Source organism: Penicillium chrysogenum (genome assembly GCF_028827035.1).
Source record: "Penicillium chrysogenum strain IBT 35668 chromosome Unknown utg000002l_segment0_segment0, whole genome shotgun sequence".
In the NCBI taxonomy this organism is placed as follows: Eukaryota; Fungi; Ascomycota; class Eurotiomycetes; order Eurotiales; family Aspergillaceae; genus Penicillium; species Penicillium chrysogenum.
In genome coordinates, this window is record NW_026622750.1 from 6,413,678 (window position 1) to 6,430,998 (window position 17,321).

The 17,321-nt window shown below is 50.1% G+C and overlaps 11 protein-coding genes across 11 annotated transcripts; 6 read left to right on the plus strand and 5 right to left on the minus strand.

The window, feature by feature from the left end:
• Positions 1–1,549: 1,549 nt before the first annotated feature.
• N7489_005650 (uncharacterized protein) lies at positions 1,550–3,250 on the plus strand (the record flags this gene model as incomplete). The annotated part of the gene is made up of 5 exons (XM_056711402.1): positions 1,550–1,853; positions 1,909–2,022; positions 2,074–2,206; positions 2,255–2,684; positions 2,732–3,250. 5 exons carry the CDS (start codon positions 1,550–1,552, stop codon positions 3,248–3,250), a joined length of 1,500 nt encoding a protein of 499 aa, XP_056569823.1.
• A 731-nt stretch (positions 3,251–3,981) lies between these two features.
• N7489_005651 (T2 family ribonuclease) lies at positions 3,982–4,938 on the plus strand (the record flags this gene model as incomplete). Its single annotated transcript, XM_056711403.1, has 4 exons — positions 3,982–4,217; positions 4,296–4,590; positions 4,641–4,833; positions 4,889–4,938. 4 exons carry the CDS (start codon positions 3,982–3,984, stop codon positions 4,936–4,938), a joined length of 774 nt encoding a protein of 257 aa, XP_056569824.1.
• A 548-nt stretch (positions 4,939–5,486) lies between these two features.
• Positions 5,487–6,612, minus strand: swc5 (putative Swr1p complex component (Swc5); the record flags this gene model as incomplete). Its single annotated transcript, XM_056711404.1, has 2 exons — positions 5,487–6,171; positions 6,239–6,612. The coding sequence occupies 2 exons, from the start codon at positions 6,610–6,612 to the stop codon at positions 5,487–5,489; spliced, it is 1,059 nt and encodes a 352-aa protein (XP_056569825.1).
• A 256-nt stretch (positions 6,613–6,868) lies between these two features.
• On the plus strand, positions 6,869–7,084 carry N7489_005653 (uncharacterized protein; the record flags this gene model as incomplete). The annotated part of the gene is made up of 1 exon (XM_056711405.1): positions 6,869–7,084. The coding sequence occupies one exon, from the start codon at positions 6,869–6,871 to the stop codon at positions 7,082–7,084; it is 216 nt and encodes a 71-aa protein (XP_056569826.1).
• A 391-nt stretch (positions 7,085–7,475) lies between these two features.
• On the minus strand, positions 7,476–8,492 carry N7489_005654 (uncharacterized protein; the record flags this gene model as incomplete). Its single annotated transcript, XM_056711406.1, has 3 exons — positions 7,476–7,952; positions 8,036–8,116; positions 8,391–8,492. 3 exons carry the CDS (start codon positions 8,490–8,492, stop codon positions 7,476–7,478), a joined length of 660 nt encoding a protein of 219 aa, XP_056569827.1.
• Positions 8,493–9,593: 1,101 nt separating this feature from the next.
• Positions 9,594–10,300, plus strand: N7489_005655 (uncharacterized protein; the record flags this gene model as incomplete). The annotated part of the gene is made up of 3 exons (XM_056711407.1): positions 9,594–9,712; positions 9,779–9,877; positions 9,976–10,300. The coding sequence occupies 3 exons, from the start codon at positions 9,594–9,596 to the stop codon at positions 10,298–10,300; spliced, it is 543 nt and encodes a 180-aa protein (XP_056569828.1).
• Positions 10,301–10,645: 345 nt separating this feature from the next.
• N7489_005656 (uncharacterized protein) lies at positions 10,646–11,427 on the minus strand (the record flags this gene model as incomplete). The annotated part of the gene is made up of 2 exons (XM_056711408.1): positions 10,646–11,032; positions 11,107–11,427. 2 exons carry the CDS (start codon positions 11,425–11,427, stop codon positions 10,646–10,648), a joined length of 708 nt encoding a protein of 235 aa, XP_056569829.1.
• A 1,144-nt stretch (positions 11,428–12,571) lies between these two features.
• Positions 12,572–13,757, plus strand: N7489_005657 (dihydroorotase; the record flags this gene model as incomplete). Its single annotated transcript, XM_056711409.1, has 3 exons — positions 12,572–12,626; positions 12,676–12,755; positions 12,825–13,757. 3 exons carry the CDS (start codon positions 12,572–12,574, stop codon positions 13,755–13,757), a joined length of 1,068 nt encoding a protein of 355 aa, XP_056569830.1.
• Positions 13,758–13,823: 66 nt separating this feature from the next.
• On the minus strand, positions 13,824–15,001 carry N7489_005658 (MIND complex subunit MTW1; the record flags this gene model as incomplete). Its single annotated transcript, XM_056711410.1, has 3 exons — positions 13,824–14,420; positions 14,504–14,830; positions 14,948–15,001. The coding sequence occupies 3 exons, from the start codon at positions 14,999–15,001 to the stop codon at positions 13,824–13,826; spliced, it is 978 nt and encodes a 325-aa protein (XP_056569831.1).
• Positions 15,002–15,637: 636 nt separating this feature from the next.
• N7489_005659 (uncharacterized protein) lies at positions 15,638–16,114 on the plus strand (the record flags this gene model as incomplete). The annotated part of the gene is made up of 1 exon (XM_056711411.1): positions 15,638–16,114. One exon carries the CDS (start codon positions 15,638–15,640, stop codon positions 16,112–16,114), a length of 477 nt encoding a protein of 158 aa, XP_056569832.1.
• Positions 16,115–16,242: 128 nt separating this feature from the next.
• On the minus strand, positions 16,243–16,953 carry N7489_005660 (CENP-X/MHF2 family protein; the record flags this gene model as incomplete). The annotated part of the gene is made up of 2 exons (XM_056711412.1): positions 16,243–16,290; positions 16,348–16,953. 2 exons carry the CDS (start codon positions 16,951–16,953, stop codon positions 16,243–16,245), a joined length of 654 nt encoding a protein of 217 aa, XP_056569833.1.
• Positions 16,954–17,321: the final 368 nt, after the last annotated feature.

Genomic DNA, 17,321 nt, shown 5'->3' on the forward strand with positions numbered 1-17,321 from the left:
ACACAATTCTTTGTATTTGTTCATTATACTGAACTCCCTTGTTAGTAACGTATGTATCTCCTGCATACTGTGAGCTGTAAGACCAACATCCCCATCCCCATCAATATCGCGACCTACAGAACAGCATTCCCGATGCCAGAGGACTCGGCAACCAAAGACGCGAGAATATGAAATGGCTAAATGCGATGCTATCCACATACAAGCAAGTGGCTGCCCGCTTGGTCCAAACCGAAATCATTTGAATAAGTACGGAGTACATGGCCAAAGGATAACCAGGACGAACAGGTATTACAAATCCCCAACAGACAGCGAAGCACGAGGAACTTATGAGCCAATAATCTGGACAAGTCATCGGGACGGATAAGAATCTCATCTCCGACAGGTGCAAGCCCAAAACCGAACGTGTCGCACTTTACGTGGTCGCCACCCGACTCCCACTCGTGTCGTGCAACGGAAAGTCGCAGACCAAGGAAAAAGCAAAAAAAAGGGGGAAAGAAGACCTTTAATCCTCCGAGAAAACCGCCCGGTCTCGGGACTTTCACCATGCAGTGTTGGCGGTCATATTCGAAATCCGAAGGCGCAGCTTCGGGCGCATGCCCAAGACAAAGGCGAAACCAGCGGGAACTGGCAGATTTGCGTGGTTAAGTCGAGAAATTGCGGTCAACTTCTTCAGGCCATATCATCGCATATCACCGATTCCTTGGGTACGGTCAGACATCTTCCTGCCTCGTGGGCGGAGCCGGGGATGTTTGTTGCAAATCACAATTATCGGTGTGTCCCGAGGTTGAAGGCCATGGCCGACTAGCCCATGCATCGAGGCCAGACCGAGGGGAAGGGCCAGCGTGAAGGCGTTAGGTGCGTTCCTGCAGGGAAGATGCTTGTTGGGCTGCGTCAAGATCGAGGGCAAGGGACAGATCGCACAATTGCATGACTGCACTGCCCAAGACCACGTTTCTCTTGGTCATCCCGGAAGCGTTCATGCTGGTATGGTGGTTTCACGGAGCCCTGAATCCCTAGAGCGTTGTCGCTTATATGAAAACAGGGGCAGTGACACGCTGTCTGCTTTAACGCCAAATCACTGGCTTTTTGATTTAAGCGACGTCACTCACGACGGGGAGCTTATCTTCCGGACTTTTGAGACATGTCAGATCGAGGCCCGAACTCCGAGTTCCGACTTTGAAGATAACGCGTCCTTGGAGGGAAATGTCGAAATTCCATGAATGAATGGGCTTTTGGCTTGCATTTAGAACAATGCGAAGTTAATATGAAGATGAATGTCAAAAACCCAAATATCCAAGACAAAGAAAGAAAAAAGGAAAAAGGAAAAAAAGGAGAAGTGTGATTCCCCCGTCAAAGGGGCCAACGCCAACCAGTTATCTAACGGTCGTCTTTCATTGGACTCCGACAACGCATAAGCAGAGCCCCGGATTTAAGGAGATGGCGTCAAAATAATCTCCCTTCTTGACATTCTTGATGCCTACGCCCTTTCTTGACCTTTTAAGGGTCTACACTCTACACCTTTTTTTAATACTATTCAATGACCGGTACAATGACAGGCGAGACAGAGCCATTATTGTGCTCAGCAACCAAACCGGCCCAGCATCCAAAGAAACTACTGGTCTCCATCGTGTGTGCTATATTCTTGCTCTCGGCTGATTTCGGATTCTTCATGTCCACCGCGCCGCAAATGGCCGTGTATGAGGATATAATCTGTCGAAACTACCAGGCTACTCTTCATGGGGCGGGAAATGACACTCTGATTCCATCAGAGCCAAATCCATGTAAATCAGAGGCAGTACAGGGGGAATTAGCGCTGGTGATTGGGTATCAAAATACATTCGATGTGGTGCCTGGTATGTGTCTTCTACGATACTCTGAAGTTAGGATGCTGATGCTTTGGAAATGCAGGCCTTATACTCTCGTTGCCATATGGTATCCTCTCGGATCGCTGGGGGCGGAAGCCTCTCTTGTATCTTAGCGTGTTGGGCATTCTCCTCGGGGAGATCTGGGTTAGGATAGTTTGTAAGTTGGTTGAAGTCTTTGTTCGAGATGGTACTGAACCCTTTATCTCAGGCCTGTGGTCAAGTGTCATTCCCCTCCGGATGGTCTGGTTATCAGCTGCGTTCAAAATTATCGGCGGCGGCGACCAAGTTCTCACGGCCATTGCCCTAGTCATAGTGGCGGATGTATTCTCCGAAGATGAAAGGTACTATTATGACTCAATCAGTCATGATCAAATCTAACATATATACAGAGCAACCGCACTGTTCCGTTTACAATCTTGCGTCCAGATCGCAGAGATTCTGGCCACTCCACTTAGTGCTTATCTGATGACCTTCGGTCCAATGTTCCCCTTTATCCTATCAATATGCATCATCATCGTGGGAAGTATTCCATCCTTCTTCCTACCAGAGACTCTCAGAAATGCAAAAGGAAAGCAAGTCAGCCTCGAAACCCCAGAACAGGACAGCGGAAGCGAGCAGTCCCAGCCTCCGAAGAAGCAGGCAGTGCTGCAGGAGCTCTCCCGTCAGATTCGCGAGTTCGCACAGTCGACACGCTTCATTTGGGCTGATTCGAATATCTGTCTAATGGTCTTTGTCATGTTTGTCACGGTGATGAGTCGACAATGCACAAACCTGCTTCTGCAATATGTGTCAAAGAAGTTTAACTGGAGTATTAGCCGCGTATGTGCCTGTGGTCTCAATCGAATCAAAAGCTAACCATTGAATAGGCTAGTCTCTTGATCTCCTTGCGCGGGATTTTTGGTCTCGTGACGTACTTGGTCATCATGCCAATCCTAGGGTTTTTAGCCGCGAAGCATCTGAACATCCATGGAAAACATAGCGACCATTTCCTAAGCAAAGGTAGCGGCGTGCTTTCAGTCATTGGGTTTGCTATTATATCCATAGCACCAACGCCCGCTATATTGATCGGTGGTCAGGTTATCTCGTCAATCGGCTCGGCATTTATGATCACCACACGCAGTATGGCGACTTCACTTGTACAACCCGACCATGCTGGCACCTTGTATTCGGCAATTGCCATTGCACAAGGCGTAGGGACGCTCCTTTCCGGTCCATTATTTGCCAATCTCTTCCGATTGGGCATGCATCTTGGAACTGCCTGGATGGGACTGCCGTTCTTCCAAGCCTCTCTCTTTTTCGTTGTTGCCGTCACCGCCGTTTGGCATATTCGACTTGGACCATCTCCGCGAGCCAATGATGAGGAACAGGAGCCTTTGTTATTGTAGTTTTCTAATATTTCCTTCGGTGAATTCCATTACATCCAAGCAATCCAACACGGGTTCCTTCGTGTGGGGAACGTACTGTCGGCCTGCAGACATGGCGCAGACGGGAAACCTCGTATAATTCACCCAGCAGTAATCCCATCCATAGAGGTGCGCACAGCAGCCATCTCTTAAGCGAGGCAAAATCGGCTTTCAGATAAAACAGCCAGATCCAGGACTAGGCGCTCTGGTTCGTCAGTGTCGGGCGATCAGCGGGTTTAATCTCACGGGGTTGAATCGACTTGAATTGACTTGCACCAACAGTCGGAGATCCGAAGGGCGTGGCCCCGTCGATGCAACCTCAGAAGGCGTTTCGTCGCTCTTCCTCAGACGAAAACCGTCGGACTCTGATTTGGCGCTAGAGTGCGTTGTGCATTTCGGTCTCGTCATTGGAGAAAATGGAGAGAAATCCACCTCTCGGCATGCCCCGCTCAATGATCGTCGCCTACTTGGTTGGACGAGCTCTTCTTGTGCTTTATATTATTCCTTCTTTGAGACAATAGGTCTAGCGGCGACATCCGAGAACAAATCAGCGTCTTGTTATCGGTGCATGTGCTGCATTTGTTATGTTCCTGATGTTTATGCCGAGTATGGCCCCGGGTCTACAGCATAAAACCGTGCGATGACCCTCCTACATTTCTTCACTCAGCTCGACAGTTTCGATCTCAATTGAATCTCGAAAAAAAAAAAGAAAGATGTTCCAATCCCAATCCTCAAAGGGCATGCTCGCTCTAGCAGCCATGGGCCTAATCACAGGCTCAACCGCCAGCCTCGAAACCTGCGAAAGCAGCACCCCCTTCAGCTGCTCCAGCTCCTCCGCAGAGCCAACCTGCTGCTTCAACTCCCCAGGCGGTGCCCTCCTTCTGACTCAATTCTGGGATACAGACCCATCAACCGGTCCCAAGGACTCATGGACCATCCACGGACTGTGGTACGTACCATCCCAACCTGATCTAACCCCTTATAAATACCCAAAATCATAAACTAACACACTCTCCCTCCCATCCAGGCCCGACAACTGCGACGGCACGTACGAGGCGAGCTGCGACTCCAAGCGCGCTTACTCCAACATCACAGCGATCCTGCAGGACCAGAACCTCGGCGACCTGGTCGACTACATGGACGAGTACTGGGTTGACATGAATGGAGACAACGAGGACTTCTGGTCGCACGAGTGGAACAAGCACGGTACTTGCATCAACACGATCGAGCCAAGCTGCTATTCCGACTACAAGGCGCAGGAGGAAGTGGGCGATTACTTCCAGAAGACGGTTGAGTTGTTCAAGACTCTGGATACCTACAAGGTATGGTTTCCTTTGCGCTTCATGATATGTGCTATTTCTGACCGTCCCAGGCTCTCGATGCTGCTGGCATTACTCCGAGTACTTCCAAGACTTACTCTCTCAGCGAGATCCAGGAGGCTCTTACCGACATGCATGGTGCGTCGGTTTACCTTGGCTGCTCTAGTGGCGAGTTGAACGAGGCCTGGTATTTCTATAATGTTAAGGGCAATGTTGTTGATGGAACATACAAGGCTGTTGAGACCCGTAAGTTTTTACAATTCTCTTTTCGGTTGCTTTACTGACATCTCGGTCCTTTTAGTTACTGATTCTGGGTGCCCCAAGACTGGCATCAAGTATTTGCCCAAGTAGACTGGGAACGGGGCTTGATATGTATGGATCTTGGTAATGATTGTTCTGCCGATTTGCACACTGAAAGTGTCGCTGAATTGGTATCTCCGGGTTATTGCTATAGTACATGTTGATAGAACACATTCGAATTCTCGTTAATCTCATGATGATCGTTTTGATCGACGACAACGTTTCACTGCGTATAACGGCATACTGGTAGTTATACGCCGTTGACCAGGTTGTCCCACATTGTCGTGTTTAAGCTCAAAATTTTGAGCAAGGATGTCAGCCATTCTCATAAAAGTATCCTGTCCACCAGTGGGCATAGAGCGCACCGTAATGGTCGGAATCAGCGAGACGGATGGAGCTTGGAGGTTGAGAGATCATCCTTAATCACAGTCGAGTGAGCAGTTACTCAAAGTAGAGCTACCCGCCGTTGGCCTAAGGCCTGTAAAAGTCCCGCGATGACACGACTCCATGCGAAGCCATATGCTTGTCGCAGCATGCGGTAGGAGGAAGAGTGTCTCACACTCTAATGAGTCTGAACAGAGAGCGCACGAGGTCTGTCTTCATATGCCCTTGAGCCGCGCAGCTCGGCGTTCCTCTTCCCTCTTTTCTTCCATACGACCCAAGAAATCCATGCGACCGATATAACCCTCTTTAGCTTTGCTATGCGTGCGCAGCTCGTCTTTGATACCCGCCGAGTCGACGTACGAGGCCCAGTCGAGTCTTGACTTCTCCACGGTGTTGATTTTGGGTCCGCGCGGGTCCTTGTTGTCGGTAACGAGTTGTTTCTCCCAGCTTTTCTTGATCGTGCCGGTCGGGTTGGGGTCGAATCGCGATATCTTGCGAAGCGGTCGCCGCAGGTTGCGAGTGGCGTTCGCGGCTGCATCCTCATCGGTGTATTCGACATTCTCTCCACTCGACAGAAACGCTTTAGCCTCTGCCGAGTGTTTCGGCACAACCTTCTCCTCGGTGATCCATTCTCCAGCAAACTTGTAGGTGCGCTTGATCTTGATCATTTGGTCGGCATGCACGGCGTGGCCTATTTTATGTTCTGCGTCTTTGGCACCCAGGTCCTGTGTCTTCGTTTCGCCCGTTGGTTCAGCTTCGGGGACGGATTCGGGCATCTGCTGGGTCTGGGGTGGCTGCAAGCTGGTATAGGCTTGTGGTGCGTTCATCTGCTCCCATAGGGCATCCACGTCCACGGTCGCGCCGTCGATCCTGGCCAGCGGTTTGCGCTGTTCTTCCTGTCTGCACGGGAAACGCGTATTAGAACCCGGTAATAAGTCAAGTAGCAAGATCATAATAAAGAACTCACATTTGCTGTTTCATTGCGCGTGTTCGCACGAATCCTCCGGTGCCTCCTTCATCATCCTCCATGTCAATGTCCACATCGTCTTCGTCGCTGTCGCGCGCGCGTTGCCCCTTGGGCTTCTTCGCGGTCTTCTTTTGTTTCTTCTCCCTCGCTCTTCTAATTGTAGCTTCATCCCCAGAGTCAAGTTCTGCATCTTTGGGAATCTGAGATTGGGTGTCTGTCTTGCGCTTCTTCTTTGCGGGTTCAGCGGCTTCGTCGGCGTCGGAAGATAAGTCGGACTCGTCCGGTGCCGCGTCTAGCTGGAAATCTTCATCCTCGGCGGAGTTATAGGCCTCCTCATCAAGGTCCAGATTCTCTGCCAGGGTAGGGTCTGTCATTGTCATCGTTTTTCTTTCCTGCTCAGGGTTTGTCGAGAGGAGGTCCAGAAGGGCGAGATGCGACGATGAAGAAGGATGAATTTCTGCCCAAGGCGGTGTCGCTGTGATTCACGTCATCTCCATTCACACCTTGGTTCTAGCTTTAACACCCTCGTCGATGTTATGAGCTCACTTGTCTCTAAAAGCAAAATCTACAGTGGTCAGAAAAATCATAACCCCTTCTACAGTATTGGCAGCCCGAATGTCGAAACCTTGAATGCATACAGTCCTGGACGTCGTTCGGGTCATGATTCTTGTTGAGACGATCAAGTCCCAGGGTGACTACTCCCATGAGGGCCAGACACGTCACAGACAGCATGAAAACAAGGATGGGATCGACAACGCGGGAAGCAACGATAGCATTTCCCAACATCAATTGGAGGCGATTGATGGCATTGATGGCACCTTTGTCATACTGGAAGGAGAGTTATGAGGATTTATCGGAAGGGGAGTCGAGAGAAGAATGGTAAATTATCGAATGCTCCACAATGAGCAAACGAGCTAACTATTTCCTGTCTTGATAGAAGCATAGAGAAGAAACAAAGCCTTCAAAACGGATGGCAACAGCGCAAGGAACAGACCGCATGATGGGCTGTTCCTCTCAAGTCAAAGCCTGAAGCATCTCCACCGAGTCATCAAAGTTCAGTCCCAAATGGGCGCGTTGCAGAAATCGCATGCCTTTACGGGCGGTCGACACCTATAGCACATATGACGGTTAGTATAATTCCAGTGTCATGATTGATCAAGGCGTCACCAGGAAATCAGGTCAAGGGGACCCGATAATGCACTGGAGGATAAGGAATGAGAAGAGTGAGAAGAGCAACTTACGAGACATTTCGCCCAGACCAGCCTGAGGTTGTGTCCACCACTGCGGTCCATGATGGGCGGCGGGCGCGCGGGGGGGCTTGGTGACCGGGAACACCGTTGACAAAACCGCGGCCATCTCGACCACGGGCAGGTTGATAGGCACTGCCACGACGACGGCGAGTACGCTCGGCCTCACGGGCAGCATAATAACCGCTGCTGCCACGACGGCGAGTACGCTCGGCCTCGCGAGCCGGGTAATATCCGCTGCCACGACGACGGCGAGCACGCTCGGCCTCACGAGCCGGGTAATATCCGCTGCCACGACGACGGCGAGTACGGTGGGCCTCACGAGCAGCATAATAACCGCTGCCGCCACGACGGCGAATACGCTCAGCACGGCGAGTACTATCAAGAAGTCCACCCTGCCCATTACCACGGCCTTGGCCATGGTCGCGACTACCAAGGGCCATGTTACCACGTGCATTGAGGTCTTGCTGTTAGGCCACGAAAGTCAGTTATCATGGTGCCATCCCAAAGAAATGGTTGGGGATCCGTGGAAATTGTGGGGGGGGCTTACAGAGGATTGCGCCTGTACTGCTCGAGCAACTATCTCCGCAACACGGGCATCTGTGGCAGCAGATGGTGGGATACCTTCATGCTGTAAGTGATATTAGTATAGAACCTAGGTCTGGATGAAAAGGAAGGAGTTCGGGGTCAATATCATTATTGCGGTGGAACGGTGGAACATAGTGTGTATTGAGGGGAAGTCGAGGGTAGCGATTTTTGTGAGGTACATCAACCTGCTGGTTAATCGCCTGCAAGGTTATCTGGCTCAAAGAGTCATGGGAGGTGAAGTTTGGACCAGCTCGCTTCAAGTTTCATCGGCCCCGTAAACAATCTAACCGTGCCCCTGGGGCCCTCCGTAGACTTACATGAGGTACAAAACGCCAAGCTTCCACCGGAGCGGCGACGGCAGTACTGGCGGCAGTACCGTGGGCGGTGTTTGCGTTCACGTGGACGGTGTGCTCAGACATTGTTGCAGGACGGAAGAAAGGAAGAAAGAAAGTCCGGAGAAAGGAAAAGGAAGAAAGAAATTCCGAGAGCCCGACAGAGTATGTGCATGTGGTTTACGAGGAAGGAGCTAGGTAGCGTTTGTTCTTTCCCCAAGACGAATTACATCCATGGATGTCTTCAAGCAGGGCTGCCTAGGTGGATGACTATCTTTCTTGACCTCAGTGCTGGCCTGCGTATCTATCACATTTTCTAGAGTATCCTATATTCTACAGCCCTGGAGTAGTATCTCTATTGGGTTATAAGCCTCTGTCTCTAAAGTCTCTATCTTATAAATCCCCCTTTCGGCGTTCGGGTCCGGGGGGCGCTAAAGCCCCGTGGTAAAGGCAATAATTGATTTTGAAATCTGGAAACGGAGACCGAGACCAAGACCAAGTCTAATACCTCTAGCGCAGTCAATCCCATGCAAAACGAGAAAATTATTGTGGAGATTTGAAGATTCCCGATGCGGCTCTGTTCCTGCCCATTGGCTAGCAGGGTGTATATGTCGACCGCGGAATGTGACCCCGTTCCCTGGAATGCAACATCAGAGGGAGTCATGATGTCGAAGAACCACCTCATTATCTACTCCCATGGTAACTCGCAAGCCTCTTGGGACCGCAGTACCGCTTTAGGAGTGTTACTAGTTCGGTCTTTATCTTCAACCGTACCGGCTGTCCAGGGATTATGGATTGTACTAACCCGACACACACAAGGAACCTTATTTTCCGACTAGTCGACTTATTGAGCATCACTTCTTCTATCTACATAGCTTTCTGGAGCATAGACGTGAAAAATGCATGGTGCCTGGCTAAGAATGTGGATACGTTTTCCACGTGGGTGGTTTCTTTAGCTCCCGTCAATGTGCCGGGAATAGACATGGCCATGAAAGAGGGCATAACGGTTCCATTGTCTTTGAGATAAATGTAACGTTCAGAATCCAATATAACCTGGGACTTTGGAAGGTCTTGAGTGAATTTACTTGAACTTACAATCTCAAGATCTGATCTATACTTACCAAGGTGCATTTATTTCGCAATCCAAGTCCCCGAGCATCCTTCAATATAACCATTCCCAAGGTCCAAATGCATTTCATTACTACTCATCTCATCCTAATTGCTACATCAGCTACCCTCATCGCTGCTCAAGGTGGAACACCCACATCCCCAAACACAAGCGGCGACTCGAACTGCGTTTCCCAAAAGTACGCCCCTAAGCCTCCAAGCAACCTATAATTTGCCATTTAATATTCCTCTCTAACAATCAACAGAGTTGTAGACTCATGTGTTTCTATCATGAAGCGTGGACTCACAAAATGTACCTCTGGTGATTGGGACTGCAAGTGCTCCGGCGCTGCAAATATCGCCAAGTGAGTAGACCATCTACCTGACTCTTCTAAACTTGCCTTCAAATTATGCGATATAATATCTGCACCTTCAATACCGCATTACTAATATACTAGAACAGCTGTTACGTAGACTGCTCCGAAGATGACCCGAATTCGTCAGCAGCCAGACAACTCAGCGTGGATGTGTGCGCTACGGCAAATGCATTTTCCAATGGAGAGACCACCGTCGCACCCTCATGGACTCTACCTGGGTCAAATGCTGCACAGCCAACCGACTTAGATGCCATCCTAGCCGCTAGTGACAGCCCGGCTACTACTGCCGGACCGACCAAAGCCGTTGTTGGGAATGAGAAGTCAGCGAGTCCATCGGAGGGAGCTGCGGTTATGAATGATGCTGGTAGCTGGCTGGCTCTTGTGGTTTTGGGACTTGGGGCTGCGTTTTGAGACTGTTGGCTCTGTCAAGCGAGACTGCATGGTGATTGAAGCTACTTTAATAAATCCTTAGAATGATCTTGTTTTTGGGATGTTCGATCTACAACATCAATGATAGTGAAACGCAGATTAGATGTTTGTCCTATGCCTTGTTGCACGTGTAGTGCTAAAAAAGAAGAGAAAAGAAATAAAGTGCAAAAGTAATAAACCCTAATCTCTCAACAAAGCAATGCCAGCATAGATAACCATGAATACATCCCTTCCATTCCACAGAGTTAAGCATACATCCATACATACAGATCAACAACCAAAACCCATTCTTAAACAGCGCCTGAATCCCCCAACGCCATTCACTCATCAATTACGATACACCTGCTTAGTCGCAATCTCCAATTTCTCGAGTTGGAATTCTGCCCGACGACCAGCAACATCTCGCTGGAACCATATGCCAACAGCAGCAACAAGTCCCATCAGTATCTCCAATCCAACAAGTACACACAGCAAACAAAATCCAGCACGAGTATTGATGCAGTCACGATCAAAGTGATGGGGTGGCTTAGTGCCACTTGTCCCAGTTTTCCACTTGCACGTCCAGCTGTGGAGGGTTTCATTCTTGCTGAACCCTGCTGGGTAATCCGAGGACGGTAGGTAGATTATGAACAGGATGCCGACCAGGGCCGTTAAAAAACCTGCGATGGCTGAAGCTGAGGCGTAGTTGTTAAGCGATTTGATGCGGGAATGCGGCTGGATGGGAGTCAGTACATGTATAGATGGTATCAAAAGCAGTCATGCAGGGCAATGGAAAGGGTGTAACTCACAGATGGGAGGAGAGCAACAGCGATGTATACCAAGTTCAAGACGGTGATTATACAGCCGCACGAAACGGCGGCGGTTGTTGGACGGAGGTCAAAGTTCAAAGGCCACAGCGCAAGACCGGCACTCGCCCACTGGTAGGTGTTCTTATAATGTCGTAAGGGTGGGGCTTCGCATGCGACGACGGCGATAGCAATGCCGAATATCAAGAAAGATAGGCCAAGTCTTGTAAAGTGAATGACACGATTGCGTTTTAGAAACGTCGTTTCCTCCATGTCTGAAGAATAAGCACCGCCTGATTCGGCGAGCGATGAGTCTGAGGTCATGATGAAGGAGTTGGGTTTCGTGAGATGATAGAGAGGGGTCAGAGGAGTGTGTGTAACTGACAATGAGCACCTTGCCTGCAAGGATACTCCTAGTATTTGGTACGAAAGAACGAAGAACCGCTCAAGGGGTAATGATAAAAGAAGGAAAGAAAAAGCAAATGGAGGTACTATGTTCAAACGACTTTGTCTCAAATAATAATCAACGGATACCAGCTGGGATATGTATATTTCCGGAAGCACAGCACTGGATATTGATCCAGGGACTAGCTTAGCGAGCGCTATTGCTATCACAGAAGTAAGCACGGAATGAGTGCGTATCCCGGAGACGATAATCAGCCCGTATTACTACATGAAGCCATGCAGAGCGCCTCGATGAGAAACTGACTGCGCTGATTGGCCTCGGACGCTATGTTAAATTCTCAGGACTGTCTATAATTGTAAACAGAGGCCTTGCGACTGGAACTTGTGCATCGCCGGAGCATACAACATAATTGCCTGGGCGCCAGCGTGCAGACTTGGCAGACGCATCGGGAAAGCACCAACCAAGCGCCGAATAGACCCAAAATCAGAGTCTGAGCGTGGTTTTCATCGAGTGTGTGTTGAGGAACGGATTTCATTTGTCTTTTGGGAAATCTAATTTTCTTGATGGTGGCCATCGTGGCCTGTGATAGGAGACGGCGAAGCGCCGAGAATTCTGCCTGGGGGCCACCAGCGGCAAGGACGATTCAGGAACACACACCCTCGTCTCATTTTGTTCAAGGCATTCTCGTATCCGGTGAATGGTTCTAGGCCTTGGTCTTTGGATATCAATGTTTCTCCCCGAGCACTACCCCAGATGTACCACTGGGCATATTGAGTAGTCCGAGCGGAGAGAATTGCGCATGTCAGATTGGAGTGTTTCTATTTTCAGATGAACTTTCTTATCAGCATGCATCTTACCTCTGAAATCTTCAATGTATTAATCCAAGAAGAGTCCCGCCATGGATGGACGGAAAGGTGAATGGACAAGTCCTGTGGGGTCGCCACCGCCATCGGCAGAACTTTTCCAGAAATGGCGGGGCAAAAAGTGAAGATCGACTTTCTCTTTGAACATTTCAGATATATACCCTTTGCAATTGAGCTTGGTTTTTGATTAGAATTCATCATGCCTCTCTCTAAGCTGCAGGGAGTCAAGCTCCCCGCCTCGGCCGACTTCCATGGTACTAAGCAATTCCGCGGGATTAATAGATGCAAGCTGACGAAAGATAGTCCATCTTCGCGATGGTCCAATGATGGAATTGGTGACTCCCACTATCCGACAAGGAGGTGTGAACACCGTTTTCGTTATGGTAAGGGGATATATTTATTGTGATGGGAGCAATTCCTGTGTTTTGAGCTATATCTAATACACTCGATAGCCCAACCTTGTGCCACCTATCACGACCGTTGACCGTGCTCTGGACTACCAGAAGCGCCTTCAAGCCCTCGAGCCGAATGTTAACTTCCTTATGTCGCTCTACCTCCACGAGACCGTGACCCCGGAGACCATCATTGAAGCTAAGAAGCGCGGTATTGTTGGTGTGAAGAGTTACCCGGCCGGTGTGACAACCAACTCTTCTTCGGGCGTGGTCGACTACACACAGTTCTACCCTGTTTTCGAGGAGATGGAGCGGCAAAACATGATCCTCAACCTTCACGGAGAAAGTCCCTCCGGAGGCGATGTGACGGTGTTGTCCGCGGAAGAGCGCTTCCTTCCCAAGCTCTTTGAGCTACACTCCAAGTTCCCCAAGCTGCGCATCATCTTAGAGCACTGTACCACTGCTGCGGCTGTGGAGGCCGTGAAGAAGTGCGGTCCCACAGTTTCTGGTACCATCACTGCTCATCACCTATCCATTATCATCGACTCATGGGCCGGTGACCCATTCTGCTTCTGCAAACCCGTTGCTAAGACCCCAGCCGACCGAGATGCCCTTCTCCGCGCTGCTGCCTCAGGAAACCCCAAGTTCTTCTTCGGCTCCGACAGCGCCCCGCACCCGGCCGCATCCAAGCGTGGTGGCGAGAAGATCGCTGCCGGCGTCTTCACCCAACCATACACCACTCAGGTCGTGGTCGATGCCTTCGAGCAGGCTTGCGATAACGGTGTACTCAAAGAGGATGAGATCACGCCGGAAATTGTTGAGGGTTTCATGAGCAAGTTCGGACGGGCCTTCTATGGCCTCCCGGAGGAGCAGAAGGAATTCATCACCATCGAGAAGAAGGGCGAGAAGATCTCGGAGATTCTCCAGTCAGACAAGATTGACGTGGTCCCGTTCAGAAAGAACCAGGAAACATGGAGCATCACTTGGTCCTAGTAAGGCGACCAGTACATATTCAATAATAAAGCCGTAGAACAAAACTTTTTTCACATGCACATCCTCTTACACAGACTTGTCTTGCGTAAGCATGTTCGCCACGCTTTCAAGGGCGTGGGCCTCTCTGATGTCGATTCTGCGACCCGCGACGACTGGATTGCCATCGTCACCCATAGCAAGCTGACCAGCTCGCTCGAGATGGAGTCGAATCCGGCTCTCGATGTATTCCTTTCTCTCATCTCTCTTGGACTTGGACTCCATTGGCACCGTCGCATTAGGCAGGGATGCCAATTTCGGCCGGAGCTGCTCAAGTGTGGTCTGCAACGCGGGCAGCTGCGAGAGAATGAAAGTGGTGTTGGTTGTAAGAGGCGTGGGTTTAGCATTCGGCCCAGCGTCAACACCAACACGAAGCTGCCGTGCAGCTGGGCTAGAGGTCAAGAATGACAGATCCACTGGGTTGTTTTCGGCCGTCTTGGACACACCGTGTGCCTTCGCCATTTCAACTGTCGACAGGATAGATTGTAGTTGTGAGATGACCGCGTCATTTCGAGCGCATTCTTCTTTTAGCGATCGGTTTAGTTTCTTCGTCTCGAACAACTTCTTGCGTTGCGCGTGTACAGTTTCTGGCGTCGGGGTGTCTGGTGAGGATCCGAAAGAAAGACCCTAGCATAATGCGCATTAGTATATCCCCTATTACAAATACCAAGAAAGTCCAGATTGAGAAATCTGCGGATGACTCCACATACCTCGTAATGTTTCAACTGCACCCAAGAGAGCAAGTCCCCGGGCACCGTGAGAATGTTGCGCAGCACATAGATCTCGAATTTGTCGAAGGCCTTGTCAACATTGGCTTCCAGCAGCGTTTCTAGCTGATGCAGTCCATTCTCAATCTCTAGTTTTGCCTCGGGATAGACCACATTGCCATCCTCGTCTGTTTCCGCGATGCTGGGACCACTGCTGTCATGGGAGAAACCGAGCCGTTCAGGCGGCGTATTGAGCAGTCCAGACTCCAAGCTAGAGATCGCTTGGTAGATCAGATTGTTTATCGAGTTGATAATGTCATCTATGAGAGACTAGCGAGTCGTCAGCGATATTCCTGGTTGCAAGGGGTGGGTCCTGAGTCGCAGGTCGCAGGTTGTAGGTTGCGTGTGCAGCAACAAGTCAATGCGTATCGGTCTCGATCGTCTTACCAAGGGTGTGTAACTGAAGTGCTCGGTGAGCAAGGAGGTCGTCGCATCATCCATCGCGAAAAGATTGGTCTTTTGGGCTGGGCTTGACGCGTTGAAGAAACAAAACGCGCGGGGGAAATCCACTGGCCACCGCCTTCCGACTATCAACTACAACATTCTTGGTGACAATCCAGCTTTTCGTTTCCAAAGTTATTCTTTGTTTTCCCTTTGACTTTTATTTTATCGTCTCCGATGCTTACTGCGGTTGCTACGTTGTACATAATTTGATGTCAGACTGACACACGAATCCCATCCCGACCTCTCATCCCAGTCACCAGGTACCCGGCAGCGTTGATATCCAGAAGCAAGACCCTTGTACTTAGCCGTCAGCATGTTTTGTACGATGTGGCAGATGATCATCCCCTGGCAAATATTCTGATTCGAACGACCAGACTGTCGGGCCATTGGAAGGTTATCATCTAGTCCGAGTAAGACACCGACTTTGCTCCCATGCGTCTCCTAGTTGTAAGGGAAAGAAAATAGTATTTAAGCACTGCTTGATGACCCTGAGGGATCTTCGTATGTCGCAGTGTGCCCTTCAGAAATTACTGAAAAGGCGTAGAGACAATCCACACATTCCGTCTTGCCTATCGGTAAGAGCCCATTCAGGAAAACCTCCAAAGGGATTGGTCCTCACATATCCAGCCCACGATGTCTCAGGGAAATCCCCTCCGAGTCCTAGTCATCGTCTCGCACCGGAGTTCCCAGATATCCAAAGCCCAGAACAACCCAGAAGCCCTCGTACCAAAAGCAATCCGCCTCCTCAAAGCAAGCCATCTCTACACTCCACAAGAAATCCACCCAGCAACGAAGCTGGTGGCAGCTCAGAAGTGGCGAACGAGGGTATTCTTCGTCTTCGACATCTGCCACACAACCTACGACGCCAAGCTCGGCCATCTGCCGGAGCAGAACAAGCTCCCCGTTGTTGTTGTCGATCTCAGCAAAAAGAACACGGCATATGTGGCCAATGCGTGGTTGTCGAAAAGGGTCAACAGAGACATTGCACTGTTTCACAATGCCAATGGCTTCGGGGCAGTGCCGCCTTTCGTCGAGGATCATACCGTTGGAAAGCCACCTGAGTATATGAATCCGAGGGATATTTCGCTCTTGCGGGCCTCTTGCGTTTGAAGACATGAATCAAAAGTGTTGCGTGCGTTCTGCTGGCGCTGTGGTATCTTGAACAATAAATAATAAGCCCTAATACATGATATGGATTTGACCCAACGCCATGACCCTTGGTAGGGGAGACGTAGAGGCTAGAAATCCATCGTAAGCTGTGGTGCCATTTTCTCAAGATCTTCCACCTATATTATCAATTAGAATACCAATGATGGCTGATCGGAGGGTAGAAGAAGGCTTACCTCGAGGAACCCGTCCCCGACACCTCTACCCCCAGCATTCCCGCCGGACTCGGCCCTCTCATAAGCGGCTCGGGCAATGGCTTCCCTCACAAAGACATCAACATACTTGGCAACGACGTTATTGGCATCTTTCGCGACCTTAGTCTTCTCATTCTGGAAATGCTGGTGGAGTAAGCGTGTGAGCAGCTTTGAAGGTATTTTTGGGTCGCTGGATGTCACGTCCTCTGCTTGGTTTGTAGTTGTAATCTCAGCAAGAATATAGTCCGGCTCCTGAGAGAGCGAGTGCGACCGACTGCGGCTCGATTCATCGGAGTCGGACTCTGATTCGGACTCGGAGGCAGCATTGGCGTTGGCTGCCGGAGAATCAGGTCGGGGGCGTTTTCCAATACTTGTGGATTTGCTTTGGCCTGTGGATCTGGGCTGAGTCGTCGATTTTCTTTTTGTTGTTTTGGGCACGGTTGTCGACGTGGAGACTTCCGTGCTTGTTTGTTTCGCTTTTCCTTTGGCCTTTGGCGCGGAGCTGGACGGTCCCGCACTGGTCGTGCGACTTGGAGGTTTGAAGGGGAGGCGCGGGCGCTTTTGAGCTGGTTGAGGTTCTCCGGGCATCCTGATATTTTAGATAGCTGTAGAAGGCGCGCGATGGGTAATATGGCAGGAGTTGCAAGCGGATGAATAGTGAGGGTAACTACCTAGGTAGTGACCGGGGAAATCGCGGGCCACCCCGACGCGGGCGCGATCTACAGTACGCGCTGTCAGGTGATGAGGAGAGGCCCTATTTCTCGAGTGACGACAGACTTGATTTCTTCTTCTTTTCGGACCTTCTTTTTGGGGAATTTATTTTTTATTTTATTTTATTTTATTTTTTTTTTGGTGTATCAAAGTTACGTACACAATAAAGTGAGAGCGAGGCGTTAAACCCTCGCTTCTCAACACACCAAGTGGAAAAGCCAAGACCCTTATTGATCATTTGATCC